The following is an 18,121-nucleotide window of genomic DNA, read 5'->3' on the forward strand; positions in this document are numbered from 1 at the left end:
GCCAGATATTCACAAATGGTATTTATCCTAATACCCATATCCATTGATTAAAAACTATTTTGGTCTACCCTTTCAACTTCAGAGTTTGCCCAGGCTGTTTCCTAAAGTTTCAAAACATTTGCCTGTATATTTTGGGAATGGATTCTTACACCCCTGTCTTTAACTGCATCATAATGTATAGAAACCTCCTCTATCAGTGCCTCATAAATATCATGGGCTCTGACTGTTAACCTGCTCTGCATGCAGACTGTCCAGTGATCTTTTGCTCCTTTCATTTGTTTTGCTACCTTTTCAAATGACCTATCTTCTCTCTTTGGGCTCTATCCCTACCTATCATTTACCCCTTGCCGCCACCCCCACCCTGTCTTCTATGTATAAACCAATATTTTTCTAGCTACCATCAATTCTGAAGAAGGGTCACCAGACCCGAAACAATAGCTTTGATTTCTCTTCACAGAAGCTGCCAGACCTGCTGAGCTTTTCCGGTAACTTCTGTTTTTGTTTCTGTTTCACATCATTTGCAAATCTTTCAGTTTTTTACGAAGAATGACTCTGCATAGGTTTCCTTAAATTTTGATGGTGTCTGTACAAAGTTAGACACTTAGACTATGGCTTGGATTTTTCTCACTCAGAGCCATCTTCTATATCTGAAGCCTGTTTATTTAAATACAGCCTTCTAAATAAGTATTCTTTTTCTTTCTATTTCTCTCCCCTTCTCACAACTCTTCCCTTTCCCTTTGCAATTCAAACCCGAGGCTTTCATGTTCTCTTTCTTGTTACTTTCCTCTCCCTAAAATACTTGCTCTTTTCCTTCTGTTTTGTTTTCTCCTCAAGCTCAATTCTTTTAAGTTCCATTTGTCTTTATATTTCAATTAGGAGAAAGTGAGGACTGCAGATGCTGGAGCACCAGAGTTGAAAAATGTGGTGCTGGAAAAACACAGCAGGCCAGGCAGCATCCGAGGAGCAGGAGAATCGACATTTCGGGCATAAGTCCCCCTGAAGAAGGGCTTATGCCCAAAACGTTGATTCTCCTGCTCCTCGGATGCTGCCTGGCCTGCTGTGTTTTTCCAGCACCACATTTTTCAACTCTTTATATTTCAAACCATTTACTCCTTTCCCATGTTCAAGCTGCCCGAGCTGCAATTGAATTCTTGTTAATTCAAGTGACTCACCACTTTGTTTACCTCATCCCCCTTGTATTTCCACCAAACACACATACTGTACCAATATGTTAAATATCTCTGCCTTTCAGCCTTTACAGTAAATCCTACCTTTAACTCCTTTGCCAATCCTCAAGCCTTGGCTAATGTGTTATTAACTGCTATGATACAATGTCATTTACATAAATGAATTAGATGAGAATATTAAAGTCATAGTTAGTAGGTTTGTGGATGGCACGAATTGATGGTATTGTGGACATGAAGAAGGTTATCTAAGGTTACAAATAGATCCTGATTACTTGACCCAATGAGCTGAGGAATAGCTGGTTGGATAAATGTGAGGTATTGCATTTTGGTAAAACAAACATGGGCAGGACTTATACATTTGAAAGCAGGATCTTGTGTAGTGTTGCAGAACAAACCAAGAGACCTAGGGATTCAGGTACATAATTACTTTGAAGTTTGCATAACATATAGACAGGGTGGTTTAACACGCTTGGCTTCATTGCTCAGATCTTTGAATATAGGAGTTGGGATATCAGGTTGAGGTTGGTGAGGCCACTTTTGGAATACTGTGTCCACTTCTGGTCACCCCTTTATAGGAAGGATATTATTAAGCAGCAGAGGGTTCAGAAAAGATTTACCAGGATGTTGCTGGGAATGGAAGGTTTGAATTATAGGGATAGGCTGGGATGTTTTTCGTTGGAGTGTAGGAGGTTGAGGCGTGACCAGAGGTTTATAAATTCATGATGGGTGTAGATAAGGTGAATGGCAGTTGTCTTTTCCCTAGGGTGGGGAATTTCAAGACTTAGGAGCTAAGGTGAGAGGAGAAAATTTTAAAAAGAACATGAGGGGCAAGTTTTTTTTACAGTGGTTCGTGTGTGGAATGACCTTTGAGAGGAAATGACAGATGCGGGTTCGGTTACAATTTAAAAGACCTTTGGTTAGGTATGTGAATAAGAAATGTTTGGAGGAATAAGAGCCAAGCGCAGGCAGATGGAAGTAGTTTAGCTTAGGAACATGGTTGATGTGGACTAGTTGGACCTAAAGATCTGTTTCTGTGCTGTATGACTCTGTATCTCTTTTAAACCTAAAGACACACATTTGTGTGAATGATGAAAGCAGAAATATGGAATAAAATGAATTGCTCACAGTTCTTCATGTTCAGTCATTGATATGTTGGACTAAGTCTGAGTTAGAATTTCTTTCAGGGTCCTGCAATGTTTTCTTCCCTCTCAGTGAGGGAAAGGTTGCCGGTTTTCAGTTCAACCGTCTCATTGCCGATCTGTGACAAGCTTAAACTTAAAAGTCCGAATCTTTTGCTTAGCTGTTCAACCCAGCCTGATGCCCACTTCAATTTTGATTTGATTTATTATTGCCACATGTACCAAAATACAATGAAAAATATTGTTTTGCATGATATCCAAACAAACCTCACCTCACATAAGTACTTGTTTGGCATGAGTACAAAATCCTGCTTCTCCTAAAGTTACGTGGCCTAATGAATAATAAGCGAACACTACACAGTTCCACTTTTGATGTTCAACTTGTGAAAAATATACACCTGGGACACAGCGGTGTCCAAACTTCTATTTCTCCTAGGTTGTATTCTAAAAAAATGGGTAGTCTTTACAGCTGTCCAATAGGCACGAAGTATTCATAAAGTTTTTTCAGTGATGTATAAACAGTTCACCTCATCAACCAGCCCCATTTCCCTGATTGGTTGATCCTATGTTTGATTAGCTTTGTTGAAATTTGCACGTTACTTCAAGTTTACAGGTGGTCAGTGATCATAGCCACACCCTTGTTTTCATTTTTTCCACTTGTATGTTGTTTTGTTGCTTTATTGTAGCCATCAGCCGACAAATTTATTTTTTTCTTGCTGTCATAACTGTTTTGAAATTATTTCACGTCAGTTGCTTTATTATGCACAACTAAGTAATTCTCGAGATGTTTGTTTAATTTAAAGTCAATTCATACTACATGTTTGCAGTGTTTTTAAAGTGCTGGGTGCCCTTTAATAGGAAAATATTACTTGATATCTTTTCAATAGGTTTCTCAATTATTCACAACATTTGTTACATTTAAAACCCTGTTGTCATCCTGTAAATCGCCTGCTTGATTGTGGGATAGAAATGCAAATTCTTTTCTTGTTATCTCGCCTATATGTGACAGCAGATCTCACAGCTTTGTTTCATCAAAGAGGCACTTCACTCCTGAAATTTAGGAATTCAGTCTGTGATTGAGCTACTCTGTTACAAAGACCTCTGCACCTCTTGTTCCTGATGTGGTCAGTGGAAGAATGAACTGGGAAACCCATCAAAGTGTCCAGTGCACAGCTGGAGGCCCAAGGAGAGCAAAAGCCTGGAATTGTGTGTTGTTGTTGCACAAACAGTTTAGTACATCCTAAAGTAGGCTCAACTGGCGTGGTCTTCCTGAAATGACATGGTGCTTAGCGATTCTGCAAACAATTAGTTTCTTTCACTGACAGTAGCTTGCTAACATTTTGGGAATATGCAAGACTGAGGAGGGCAGCTGTGAAAATTGCAGGAAGAAAGCTGATTGCTTTGTTGTACTGGCTGCTAATTTTAATATATATTCAAGCTATAATTAGCACACCCCATCGCTTTGGCTGATCATTCCATATGTAGGTTACAGTGTTAATGCTGAGTGGGCTGGGGAGCTACACATCATCTTCGGTGTGTTCAAATGAATAATGTGAATTTAGGAGATGATTACATGTCCTCAGTGGGAATGATCAATGAGGGTTGTGAGCCTTTTGCCAACTGGCATGCTGGGAGAAGGACAGCCCCAAAGTCATGTCAAGGCGGCTTGTTGAGACCAGCTCCTGCTCCCTCACCACTGGAATTATTGCAGTTGATCATCATTCACTTTGGAAAGCATGGGTGGATTTTACTCATCCTTATAATTTCATGAATATTGTTATTGCAAACACAAGTAGGATATTCAGCCTTTTGAGCGGACTCTTCCATTCAGTAGCATTGTGGCTGATGACCACCTAACTCCACGTACTTAAACTTCATATCCTTGACCTAACAAAAGAAACCCTCAGTTTTGAAAGCTTCAATTGACCCAAGATCTGCAGTTTTATGAGGCAACAGCTTTCAGATTTCTACTAATGTTTTGAAAAAGTGCTTCCTGAACTACCTTGCTGTATTTTAGACTCTATTGCCCCTTATTCTTGATTTACTGCAAAACTAGTTTAGACACTGCATTAAGGGAAGGCAATGGCCCAGTTGTACTTCACCAGACTGTTAATCCAGAAACGCAGCTAGTATTCTGGGGACCCAGATTCAATTCCTTGCAGACAGTGGAATGTAACTTCAATAATGAAATAAAATCTGGAATTAAGAATCTGACCATGAAGTTATTGTCAATTGTCAAAAATACCCATCTGGTTCGCTAATTTCCTTCGAGAAAGAAAATCAAACATCCTTATCCTGTCTAGCCAACATGTGACTCTGGACCCACAGCAATGTGTTGACTCTCAATTATCTTCTGAAATGGCCTAACAAACCACTCAATTGGTACAAAGCCTTGAAGAAATGAAACTAGATGGATCACCTTTGTTTTTAACTCATTCATTGGACTAAGGTATCACTGGCTGGGCCAACATTCATTGCCCATCCCTAATTGTCCTGAGGGCAGTTAAGAGTTAATCTCATTGTTTTGGGTTTGGAGCCACATCTAGCCTAGACCAAGTAAGAACAGCAGTTTCCTTCCCTGAAGGGCATTGACCTAGGCACCAGAAAAGACACTGATGACCCTGCAGAATCCTATTTTACTAACGTCTGGGGGCTCGTGCCAAAGCTGGGAGAGCTGTCTCTCAGACTAGTCAAGCAACAGCCTGACATAGTCATACTCATACTCATGGAATCGTACCTTACAGTCAATATCCCAGTCACCATCGCCATCGCCATCCCTGGATAGGTCCTGTCTCACCAGCAGGGCAGACTCAGCAGAGATGGCAGCACAGTGGGACACATTCAGGAGGGACTTGCCCTGGGAATCGTCAACATAGACTTCAGGTCCTAACAGTAGCTCGGCAGCAGTACTACTGATCAGGCTAGATGGGTCCTAAAGGACATTGCTGTCAGACTGGGTTTGCAGCAGGTAATGAACAAGAATGCAAAACATACTTGACCTCATCCTTACCATCTCCTGACTGCCGATGCAGTTGTCCACGATAGCATAGGTAGGAGTGACCAGCATGTAATCCTTGTGGAGAAGTCATCTCGCCTTCACATTGCAAATACCCTCCATCATATTGTGTGGCAGTATCACTGTGCTCAATGGGACAGACTTCAAACCGATCTAGCAACTCAGGACTGGGCATCCGTGAGGCACTCTGGGCCATCAACAGCAGCAAAATTGTACTCCAGCACAACATGCAACTTCATGGCCTAGCATATCCCCCACTCAACTATCACCATCAAACCAGGGGATCAACTCTGCTTCAATGGAGAGTGCATGAAGGCACGCCAGGAGCAACAGTAAGCATACCTGAAAAATGAGGTGCCAACCTGGTGAAGCAATAAAGAGGACTACCTGCGTGCCAAACAGCATACAGTTCGTTTTGCTATTATGCGCATTTCGTTAATGTGATTTCATTCCAACACAATTGACTAATTGGGGACACTGTTTCTATAGAGCAAACTTTTAAAGTGTGTATTGGTTATAACGCGATTCTGGCCCCATTAGTTTAAATGATGTTGCTCTGATGCAATTTTTTTATAACACAGGGTTGCATGAGAATGGAACTACCCTGTGATAGCAGAATGACTGTACGCAGCAAGTGATAGGCAGAGCTAAGCAATCCCACAACCAACAGATCAACTCTAAGCTTTCAGTCCTGCCATGTACAGTTGTGAATGGTGGTAAACAAATCACTGGAGGAGGAGGCTGTACAAATATCCCCATTCTCAATGGTGGAAGAGTCCAGCACATTAGTCCAAAATCTAAGGCTGAAGCATTTGCAGCAGTCTTCAGCCATGGTGCTGACTGGATGATCCATTTTGGCTTCCTCCAGTGATCCCCAGCATTACAGATGCCAGTCTTCAGCCAATCGATTCACTCCATGTGATGTCAAGAAATGGCTAGAGGCACTGGATACTACAAAGGCTATGGGCCCTGGCAACATTCTGGCAATAATCTTGGACACTTGTGCTTCAGGACATGCTGTTCTGATATAGTTACAACACTGGCATCTACCTGACATTGTGGAAAATTGTCCAAGTAAATCCAGTACATAAAAAGCAGGACAAATCCAGTCCAGCCAATTACTGCCCCATTGATCTCCTCTCAATCATCAGTAAAGTGATGGAAGGTGTCATCAACAGTGTTATCAAGCAACACCTGATTGACAATTACCTGCTCAATGACACCCAAATTGGGATCCATCAGGGCCACTCAGCTCCTGACCTCATTACAGCCTTGGTTTAGACATGGACAAAAGAGTTGAACTTCAGAGGTGAGGTAAGGGTGACAGCCCTTGACATCAAGGCTGCATATAACTGAGTGTGGCATCAAGGAGCCCCAGCAAAACAGGAATCATCGGGACAAACTCTCCACTAGTTAGAGTCATGCCTGGCACATAGGAAGGTGTTTGTGGTTGTTGGAGGTCAGTTATCTCAGCTCCAGGAGTTCCTCGGGGTAGTGTCCTCGACCCAACCATCTTCAGCTACTTCATCAATGACCCTCCCTCCATTATAAGGTGAGAAGTGACCTTTGCTAACGATTGTACAATGCTCAGCACCATTCACGACTCATCAGATACTGAAGCAGTCCATGTTCAAATGCAACAAGATCTGGACAATATCCAAGATTGGGCTGACAAGTGCCAATTAACATTCACGCCATGCAAGTGCCAGGCCACTAATAAGAGACAGCCTAACCACTGACCCTTCAATGGTGTTGTCACTACTGAATACCCCACTATCAACATCCTGGGATCCTGGGGGGTACCATTGACTAGAAGCATAATTAGACTCTCCACATAAACACAGTGGTTCCAAACGTATGCCAGAAGCTAGGAATACTGTGGTGAGTAACTCATCTCTTCCTCCCCAAAGTCTGTCCATTATCTACAAGGCACAAGTCAAGAATGCAATGGAACACTCCGCACTTGCCTGACTGGGTGTAGCTCCAACAACACTCTAGAAACTTGACACCATCCAGGACAAAGCAGCCCGCTTGACTGGCACCACATGCACAAGCATCCGCTCCTTCTGCTGACGCTCAGCAGCAGCAGTGAGTATTATCTGCAAGGTGCACTGCAAAAGTTCACCAAAGATCCTCAGACAGCACCTTCCAAACCCATGACAACTTCCATTTAGAAGGACAAGGACAGCAGACAAATGGGAACCTTCAAGGTCCACTCCAAGCCATTCATCATCCTCACTTGGAAATATATCGCTGTTCCTTCACTGTGTCTGGGTCAAAATCCTGGAAATCCCTGCCTAAAGGCATTGTGGGTCAACCCACAGCAGGTGACTGTAGTAGTTCAGGAAGGCAGCTCACCATCACCACCTTTCGAATAACTAGAGATGGTCAATAAATACTGGTCCAGACAGCGATGCCCACGTCCCACAAAGAAAGTGAATTTCCCCTCTATAGCAGAGTTGTGCTCCTTTTGTTGTTAGAGTTTGTTATAGAGTCATAGAGATGTACAGCATGGAAACAGACCCTTTGGTCCAACCTGTCCATGCCGACCAGATATGCCAATCTAATCTAGTTCCACCTGCCAGCACCCGGCCCATATTCCTCCAAACCCTTCCTATTCATATACCCATCCAAATGCCTCTTAAATTGTACCAGCCTCCACCATATGCTGTGTTATTCTTTATAAAATGGTGATCCTTAGCTGTCAAGTCACAAAACATTAATCATGCAGCATGATGAGCTGCATCTTGAAACACTGCAAACTAATAGCTAGATATGAATGGTACGAAGAATGTTGCAAAGCACACAGCTCTGTGGTTCACAGGATTCATCCAGCTTGCTGTGATACTGATGTCAGCAGGGACAAAAGCACAGATGCTAATAACCCACCTCAGTATCTCTGGGCTAGGGAAGACTAGGTCAAGGCAGCTTCTGGATATTCCATGTTCACATGTGAGGCCTGGCCATCCGGGGAAGTTGTCAGACAGTAGTAGTTCATATGTCGCTATACCTCAGCAAAGGATAAAAATAAAGGAAGAATATAGAACAGTTCATGAAGTTACAAGAAACATCATCAGATAAACCTGTTGTGCTACGAGGAGAAACATTATAATCTTTTTCATTGCTCAGATCACTATACTGACAATGAGGTTGGTCTGTCAGCTAAACTATGTCTGTCTGGAAATTCTTAGTTAACCATGCATGGAGGTAATGCAGATTTAGTCAAAGGTCTCCCTCTTATTGGAAGGATGTTGTAAAACTTGAAAGGGTTCAGAAAAGATTTATAACAATGTTGCCAGAGTTGAAACTATAGGGAGAGGTTGAATAGGCTAGGGCTGTTTTTCCCTGGAGTGTCAGAGGCTGAGGGATGACCTACAATGGTTTATAAAATCATGAGGGGCATAGGATAACGGACAAAGTCTTTTCCCTGGGGTGGGGGAGTCACCCTAGAGGGCATAGGTTTAGGGTGCGAGGGGAAAGATATAAAAGGGACCTAAGGGGCAACTTTTTCATGCAGAGGGTGGTGCATGTGTGGAATGAGCTGCCAGAGGAAGTGGTGGAGAATGGTACAATTGCAACATTTAAAAGGCATCTGGATGGGTATAAAAGTAGGAAGGGTTTGGAGGGACATGGGCCAAGTGCTGGCAAATGGGACAGGATTAGGTTAGGATATCTGATCGGCATGGACTAGTTGGACCGAAGGGCTTGTTTCTGTACTGTGCATCTCTGATTCTAAATAACCACAATTCACTGGACTGACTTTCAACGCCTTGTACATTTCTATTGATTTTTTTGTCTTTTACGATAGGCTCTGTTCATTCCCTATTTCCGATTTGTCTGCATTTGCAGGTGTATTCAATGAGTCATTGATCTGCAAGTTGGTTGTTACATAATATTGCACGTAATGTCGGAACTCTGAAATCCAGCATGAAATTTTCTGTGAACATACAGGATATAAACTGTAACTGTGCTGAGGTGATTACCCAGGATAATGTTGCAGGTTGTCCATTTGGTTCCCCTCACTGTTGTGAGGGGGAGGATGTGGGAGAAAGAATGGGTTTTGTGCTCACCACACACTGAGTTGTAGTGTCAGAACATGCCACATACATAATAGTCTTAATATATACACAGGTAAAAAGTGAGGACTGCAGATGCTGGAGATCAAAGCTGAAAAATGTGTTGCTGGAAAAGCGCAGCAAGTCAGGCAGCATCCAAGGAGCAGGAAATCGATGTTTCGGGCATAAGTCCTTCTTACACAGGCCTTGGTAGTTCATTATAACATGTATGTTGGTTGTTGCTTGAAAATAAGAAAACTCCAAATTTTAAGTAGCAAAATGAGAGTTCAGATAAAGGTTTACCACTTTTAGTAGCCATGGGAACCCGGCACTATTAATAAATTCAAAGGATGTTGAGACATAATTATTATGGATTTACATTGTATAATGCGATTCATTGAGCTGTTAGTACGGTGTGATTTAAGTGAAGGGACAGAATGCATTGAGGTTGTGCAAGTATTTTAATCTTTATTAATTTTCCGTGTGTTTAGTATCTGGATAGGAAGAAAAAGAAATGTTGCCATTCAGCTTTGCTTTTTTTTCCAGGCCATATTTAAAGAGATTTTAACCTTGAAACGTCAACATGTCTGGGAACCTTTTTTTTGTAGTTTTCAACTCATAAACATATAACCTAATTTGTGTCAGGTTAAGGGCTAAATTTCAAATGTCACCTTGATTCAGCTAATTGCATTTTCTGTTCTGAGTCAGGAGATCATGGGTTCAATTCTCATTCTTGTGTTCAAACACAGTGCCTGAGCTGGCACTTCCCTGCAGAGCTGGATTGGTGGAGGTGTCATTTTTAGATCTGATGCTAACGCAAGACCCATCTTGTCCTGTTGCTGAATTTGTTAGGGTAACAACAGTAATTGAACATCAAAGTAATCTATTGCATGTGAAAGTTTTTTTGGGACATGAAAGTATCAAAGGTAACTTTTTTTTAAATACAGTCTTGCCTTTTATTTTCAACAAGACATGATTTAGCTCACTAGATGCCCTTAATGGCTTGTGGATTTTGAGGGACCAGTGTCGTAGTAGATTTGAGTTGCAAAATCTGTTTGAAGTTTGAGCAATGTAGCATGGGTTGGAGCCACACAACATGATAGAAGGACTTCAGCATCTCCACAAGGACTGTGCGGTGAACACTTCTCATAATGCATCTGGGATAGATAGATTCATGAGGGCACCATCAGGTTGATTATTCTCTTTTGTTAGTTCCCTCACCACCTGTCACAGACCCAGTCTAGCAATTATGCATTTTGGACTTGGGGATTAAGAAAAAGACTGGAGAGTTTCTGCTCCATGTTTCACTGATGCCGTGGACCCCAGAGGAACACCTCAACAGTATGCCTCAGCTGCTGAATCTGTCTTGCCAGTGGGACAGGGATTGTGGTATGTAGGACTGTATGCTATGTTCAGTGAGTATGACAGCGTCAGGTTGTTGCTTGACCACTTTGTGGGACAGCACTGATGTTTTGGCACTGGCCTCCAGATGTTAATGGGAAGAACTTTGCAGGATCAACAAGGCTGGACTTGATATTGTCAATACCAGGTGCTCCGCCCAGTATCTAATCTTTTAGATTTTGTAGTGGTTTGATGCAATTTGTCAGGCCATTTCAAAGGGCATTTGAAAGTCTGTTCCATTGCTGTGTCTGGAATCACATGGAGACCAGACCAGGTAGGGTTGTCAGATTTACTTTTCCCAGTGATATTACTACAATCGGCAATGTTTTCATCATCATTAACACCAAGACTAGCCGCCTTTTCAATTCCAAATTTACTGAAGTTAAATTTCTCTAGCTGCCTGGGTGGGACTTGAACTCAGGACCACCAAGCATTTTCCTGGGCCTCTGGATTTCTAGTCCAGTAGCATTACCACTAAGGCACTGCCTTTCCCTTTGGATGAGTACCTTGTGGAATCAATTATTCATGTTTTCAGTTTTTTAGCACTTCCATCATCTGCTTAATATTGCATCTCCTTTGCCTCCATGTTTATCCAGTTGCAAAGTCTCTTGGGTGAATTTTCCTGTTGGAATTTGCCGCCTTGCTGAGTGGAATAATGGTGGGGATTTTTGGGAGAGAAAACCTTGTTTCCCAATGTAATCACTCAGTTCCATGTGGTTGCAGGAGGAGAGATTGCATAGAAATGATCTATTCCTGCAGCATGTTCACTGGAAATTCCCCCAGTACTTGATCATTGAGTTTCTCTCTCTTAATTACACACACTTCTTGGAATACCCTTCACCACTGCTCCCATTAATCCTAAATGTTATCTTTAAAATGGAACATTGACTTGGCCTGATTAGAATTGACAGCCCATGATTGTCAAGAGCCCAGATAATGTTATGGAACTGTACCAGTCCCTTTATCTCTCTCTTTACCTTGAACACATATCAAATATCCGTGTTAAACAAAAGAACTGCTAAAAATTCAGTGTTTCCATTCACCTTTCCAGGGATAAATGGACCAATCACTGGAAGAAAGTAAGAAAACCCCAGAATAGAAACAAGTAAAGACCAAAATAGATTTTACAAGCTCTCAGCACTTAGGGGTCATAAATAATAATGTGGTACTCAAGGAAGCTGTTTGTTCTGTTGCGTGAATGGCGAATGCCAGTAGAACAATCCAGTCAGTATCACTCCCAGATCAGTCCACGACGGGTTTATTTCTTTCATGCACTTATTCAATTTCCTTTTGAAATCATTGTTTTTGCAATCACCGGCCTGCAGGAAATATAGCCACAGTGCTGTCATAGCTGTTCCAGTGAGGTTTCTGACGATAGTGACTTGTCACTGCCATCAATCTGATTCCTCCCTTCCTGGATCACTAATGAGCAGCATCACTTTGTTTAAGATAGCAACCTTTCACAGAGAGAGTTTTTTTTCACAGTTTGTTGTGTTAGTTTCACTTCAATCTTGTTTACTGGTCTATTCCCACGCCATTATCCGGAGGACTGGAATATTAAATATAGTGCCAGTCTGTCTGCAGCAAAATTAAAGCAGAAAGGGAGCCTTAAATATCTGATGTCTGATCTAGGCAATGCCTTCTAGTAGCTACAGTGCCCCCTCTGAGTTTTCTGATGGCTGTACATCAGATTCGCTTTCACGGTGAACTTACACAGGGCAGTTTCCAGTCATCCTGAAATACTTACCACCAGCTGCTTAATGCAGGTGTTTGTAGGAGTATGAGTGTTACAGTAACAGAAGTGACATCAAGTAAACTGCTAACTGCTTGATGGTGTCTAGTCACTTGTATGTTGCTGTGGCTGATCATGTCAAATGAATAGGAAGGGTTCCATAATAATCCTGTCCTGATGATGGTGGTAGTGGCGGCTAGATACTATGGCCCCATGGTCAAAGGTTTTGGGACTGAAGTTGGCCATCGATGGTTGACATTGTTAGGCCACACAATGTGCAGCATTATTTTTTGTCATGATCCCAACTGATTTTATTATCGACAAGTCAGATTCCAGTTTGATAGATCCTGCTTTGTTTGTTTATTTTTGTTTTGGCTTTTTGAGGTGGTTTTTCACTGAAATACAAACACACAAGTGCTGCAGATTTGGCTTTAACAATAAAACAGAAGTTGATTATGTAAGAAACATAAAATAGAATAACCAAACTATTTAAATATCATACAAGGTTAAAGGTGTTGAAAGGCACGGTAAACTAATATCCCATTAATCCCAAAAGCACTCCATTATAGTCCTCAAATACCAGAGAGAAGCCTCTTCCCTATCACACATAGGGCTTGAGTCAATTGTATCTGCAATTCCATGGAACTTGATTATCTTTTCCTTGAATCTTTATACAGGACTACATTTATTACAAAACAGAAGGAGGCCATTTGGCCCATTGTATCTGCACTGACTCTTCAAATGAGCATCATTACCCACTGCCAATCTCCTGCTTTTTACCCTATACTTTTAACACATTATTTCTGTCCAAACAGCCTATTGAATACTTCAATTGACCCTGCCCCCGCCACATTCCCAGGTAGTGCTTTCTATTCCCTAACTAGCTGCTGTATGGAAAAGTTGTTTTTCACATCATTCTTGCATCTTTTGCACATCACTTTAAATCTATCCCATCTTGTCTTTATTCATTTATGCATGGGAATAGCTTTCCCCTTACCACTATATCCAGCCTCTTCATGATTTTGAAAGCATATTGAAGATATCCTTTTAACCTTCCCTCCAAACCGAACCATCCCAACTTCTTCCACATAACCTCATACCTGAATTTCCTCCTCTTGTCTTCTCCCAATGTGTTCATGTCCTTCCTATAATGTGGTGCCCAGAACTGCATGCAGTAGTCCAGCTGAGGTCGAACAAATGTTCTATACAAATTCAATATCACCACCTTTTTCTTGTAATCTATGTACATGTTAATAAAACTGAGGATACTCTCTTAACCTGAAATGCCACCTTCAATAATTTGTGCACATATATACCCAGGACACTTTAGAATTATGCCCTCTATTTTATGTTGTCTTTCTTTTGACCAAAATGCATCACCCCACACTTATATGCATTGAAACCCATTTGCCTCCTATCCACATGTTCCACCAACTTGTCAGTATCCTTTTGAAGTTCTACATTGCCTTTCCTCAGTTTGCAATTCTTTCACGTTTTGTGCCATCTGAAAACTTCGGAATTGTCCCCTGCATGCCAAAATCCAGATTATTAATATGTATCGGAAAAAGGATGGGTCTCAATACCAATCTCTGGGAACTCCACTACAAACCTTCCTGCCAGCCTGAAAAATATCCATTATCCACTATTCTGTTTCCTACCACTCTGCTGATTTTGTATCCAAGTTGCTACTAGTCCTTTTAGTCCTCGATCAATAACTTCCTCGCAGGAGATAGTGAGGACTGCAGATGCTGGAGATCAGAGTCAAAAAGTGTGGCGCTGGAAAAGCACAGCCGGTCAGGCAACATCCAAGGAGCAGGAGAATCAACGTTTCAAGCATCATTCTTGATGAAGAGCTTGTGCTTGAAACGTCTACTCACCTGCTTCTCGAATGCTGCCTGACCAGCTGTGCTTTTCCAGCACCATACTTTTTGACTGGAAACTTCCTCACAGGTCTGTTGTGTGGTACTGTATCAAACATCATCTGGAAGTTCGTGTATACCACATCAACAATGTTACCCGCATTGAGTCTTTCTGCCTAAGTGCGATTAGGCTTTCTCAGCTTCAACCCCCCTTCAAGGTTTTAATCAAACACTTCTCGTTTGTAACTTTTTCTAAACTGTTTATACTGAAGTAACCAATTTCTAAACAATTCTGCACTGTCTTCTTTCAGGTGTAACTATTTTACAATCCAGTTTCAGCCAAGACTTCTGTAAACCTTGCCAAGGTGAAAACCAAAAGCTCTCTTCAAGCAGTGGTGCTTCCTCTAATCTTAAATAAGCAGAGTTCACAGAATCTTCTAACTGAAGCCAAATGTTAACTCTGCGCTCGTGAAACTCTCCTAGTGCAAACGGGTACTGTGCCAGTCTTTGACTAGTCATCTGTAATCTGCAATTTTGTCCCATATCTCCCTTTTTATTTTTGCCTAGGCAGCGGAGATAGAGCAGCAGCTCTCAATGCAAGTTCACAATCTCCGTGATGAGTTCCAGGAGAAGAGCACCTCAACAAACCAACACGTTGCACGATTGGAGAGCTTACAGGCTGAGGTGAGATCTGCTTGGAGTGTGCTGATTCCTGTTCCTTGTTGAGGTATATGTGTGTATTCAAGGCCCTGTCTCGCTAGAACGACAATGATGATACTATGGCTGAAGCCAAATGACCAAGCTCCTTGATAAGGATTTCTTGGGTTGCCTCAAACATTGAAGTTCAGTTATGCTGCTTTAATTTTAGCTGACAGTGCAAAGAAAAGTTGACAGAATACAATTCTCATAATGTCCCAAAGTGTATAGGCATAAATTGAAGTAATGAAACACAGAGCCTTTTTTATTGGTCACCTTGCTTGGAAAGGATCATAAGGAATTCAAGGAGCAGGGCAAGCTCGCCTCTCTAATGCTCCTGGAGTCGCACAAGCTTCCCATGAAAATCAAAGGTTTCTGTTTAAAAAAAAAATCAATTGTTCTACGTCCTTGTAGGTTAAAATGTCCTTGTTGAGTTTGGAGTCATTTGCTTTGAACACCTGGCCTTGAGAGCATCCGAACATTATAAAATAGGTCAAAAGTAAACTGTTTAGCCCCACAAGTCTACTATACCATTCAATAAGATCATGGCTGGTCTGTTTCATGTTCCCATCTGCCCTCATAACCCTTGATTCCCCTGCCTAACCAGAACCTTCCCACCATCATCTTAAAAAAAAAAAAAAATCAGTGACTTCATTTCCATTACCTTCTGAGGCACAAGAGGTTCAAAGTCACACAGGCCTCAAAAAAACTATTTTTCTCATCTTTATCCTAAAGGGCCAGCCCAGTATTAAAACTCTGCTCCCTAGTTCTGGACTCACTGATAGGAGGCAACATGCTTTCCACATACGCTTTGTCAAGGCTATTCAGGATTTTACAATCGCCAATGAATTATCCTCCACTCTTCTAAGCTCCAGTGAAATAAGCCCAGGCTGTCCTAATCACCCTCATAATACAGGCCATTCATTCTAGTTATCCATGCAATAAACCTCCTCTATTTATAGCCTTTCTTAAAGAAAGAGACCAAAACTGTAAAAGGTTTTCATCATGTGGTCTCACCCTATATAACTGAAGCATAACGTTCTTTATTTTATATTCAGTTACTCTCCTGTCAAAGGGTAGCGTCCCATTAGCCTCCTGCTCGCATTCTGTAACTTCATAAACACTTTTTATAACCACAGCAATAAGTCCCTTTACACCTTGGATTTTCGCAGACGTTCCCTATTTCAGAAATGCTCTGCTATTTTATCCTTCTGTTAAGTGACCAACATTTCATTTTCCCACATACTACTCCACATTCCAGATTTTTGCCCACTTAAACAGCCTATCTATATCCATCTGCAAATTCCTTAAGTCTTCTACTGAGTGTACTTTTAACAAGCTTTGTTGGCCTGCAAATTTAGCTACAGTTCTCTCTTCTTATCCCAGTCATTGTTGTAAATTGTACAAAACTGAGGTCCCAATACAGACCCCTCTAGGACTCCATGATCACATCCTACCAATCAGACAAAGATCCAGTTATGTACCCTGTGTTTCCTGTTAGCCAAGCAATCTTCTATCCACCCTAACGTGTTAGCTTCTACATTATGAACCTTTATTTTCTTCGAAAGACTGATGATTTGGTGCTGCATGAAATTCCTTCTGGAAATAAGCATTTGGAGTATCTGATAAAAGTCCAAGAAGTGTGCATGTATTAGCATTTCAACACTATTGATAGATTAGGTAAAGAAAGCGGACTTATTTCTGATCAGTCAACAGCAACGTAATAATCATTGACTCTTTCCTTGCAATATTAGCATCTAGGTAGTTTCAGATTTTGTTTTATTTGTGTATAAATGCAGTTCTCCAACATGTCATTTCAGATTATGTTTATCTCTCCATTTTCATAATTTATACAATTATTACTCTGTTTGAGGGATGTTGGCATTCTGCTCCCATCACAGTACCTGACATTTTTAGTGTGCCTCTGACATGTCAGGGTGGCATGATGGCTCAGTGGTCAGCACTGCTGCCTCACTACGCCAGGGATCCAGGTTCAATTCCATCCTGGGGCAAGTGTCTCTGTGAGTTTGCACATTCTCTCCCTTTGTCTGCGTGGGTTTGCTCTGGTATCCTCCCATTATCCAAAGATGTGCAGATTAAGTGGATTAGCCATGGGAAATACACAGTTAGGGGATGGGTCTGGATGGGATGCTCTTCAATGTGGACTCAATGTGCTGAATGATCTGTTTCCACACTGTAGGGAATCTATGTTAATAAGATTTCTGTCCACGCAGGAAGTGGTGTAATTGTGCAAGGCAATCTGTATGTGATGGGTGGACTGGGTATGAACCTGAGTGATTCCATTTAATGTGGAGATACTTCATTGAAGGTGCCCCATTAACCACTTTAACTCCATTGTGTATGTAGGGTCACTGGTTTAGGCGGGCCATTCTTTGCACAGAATCAAATTATTCAATATCACGTTGAAAAATCACAGCCAGGCCCGTTATTCTTATCCAAAGTTAATGCATATGTACTTCTAATAGGAATACCTGGGTAGTGATCAGGTGTGGTGAAGTTTTTAACCGTATCTCATACAGGGAATTCAGATCAGTTGGACCACCTCTGTACAGTGTGAGATCAGCAAACTCAATACAGGTAGGATCTTATTGATAGCACTTTGCATCGTCATTGGAAATGCTCACTGCCTAAAACAATTAGAGACTGAGAGAGAGAGAGAGACTGAGACTTCTTGCCATTCATTGACTTGCTATTGCCAGGTCTGTCACAATCAACATCCTGGGGTTTGCCATTGACTAGAACTTAACTAGATCAGCCATATAAACGACTGGCAGCAAGAATGGGTCAGAGGCTGAGAATTTTACAGCAACTCACCTGACTACCCAGTGGCAGTCTACCATCTACTTGGCACAAGCTTACTGGCAACTCCGATACACTATGTAGACCAGTGCAGCCCAATTGATTGTACTCCTTGAATCATTTGAAATAATCACTCCATTTAGCAGCCATGAGCAGCACCCACAAGGTGCTCTGCAGCAACCCATCAAGGTGGTTGAATAGCAGTTTTCAAAACCA

At 41.6% G+C, this 18,121-nt stretch overlaps 1 protein-coding gene across 4 annotated transcripts in view; it reads left to right on the top strand.

Annotated features, from left to right (window-relative positions):
• Positions 1-18,121, top strand: part of bicdl1 (BICD family like cargo adaptor 1) — an 86,538-nt gene that overhangs the window by 37,066 nt on the left and 31,351 nt on the right. For all 4 annotated transcript variants that reach the window (XR_006315418.1, XM_043715977.1, XM_043715978.1 and 1 more), the window contains exon 3: positions 14,957-15,073. Coding sequence is in view for 3 of the 4 variants with exons in the window: in XM_043715977.1 (XP_043571912.1) it covers positions 14,957-15,073 (117 nt within the window). In the remaining variant the exon portion in view is untranslated. The remainder of the gene's footprint in view (positions 1-14,956; positions 15,074-18,121) is intronic.

Source organism: Chiloscyllium plagiosum, chromosome 25 (genome assembly GCF_004010195.1).
Source record: "Chiloscyllium plagiosum isolate BGI_BamShark_2017 chromosome 25, ASM401019v2, whole genome shotgun sequence".
In the NCBI taxonomy this organism is placed as follows: Eukaryota; Metazoa; Chordata; class Chondrichthyes; order Orectolobiformes; family Hemiscylliidae; genus Chiloscyllium; species Chiloscyllium plagiosum.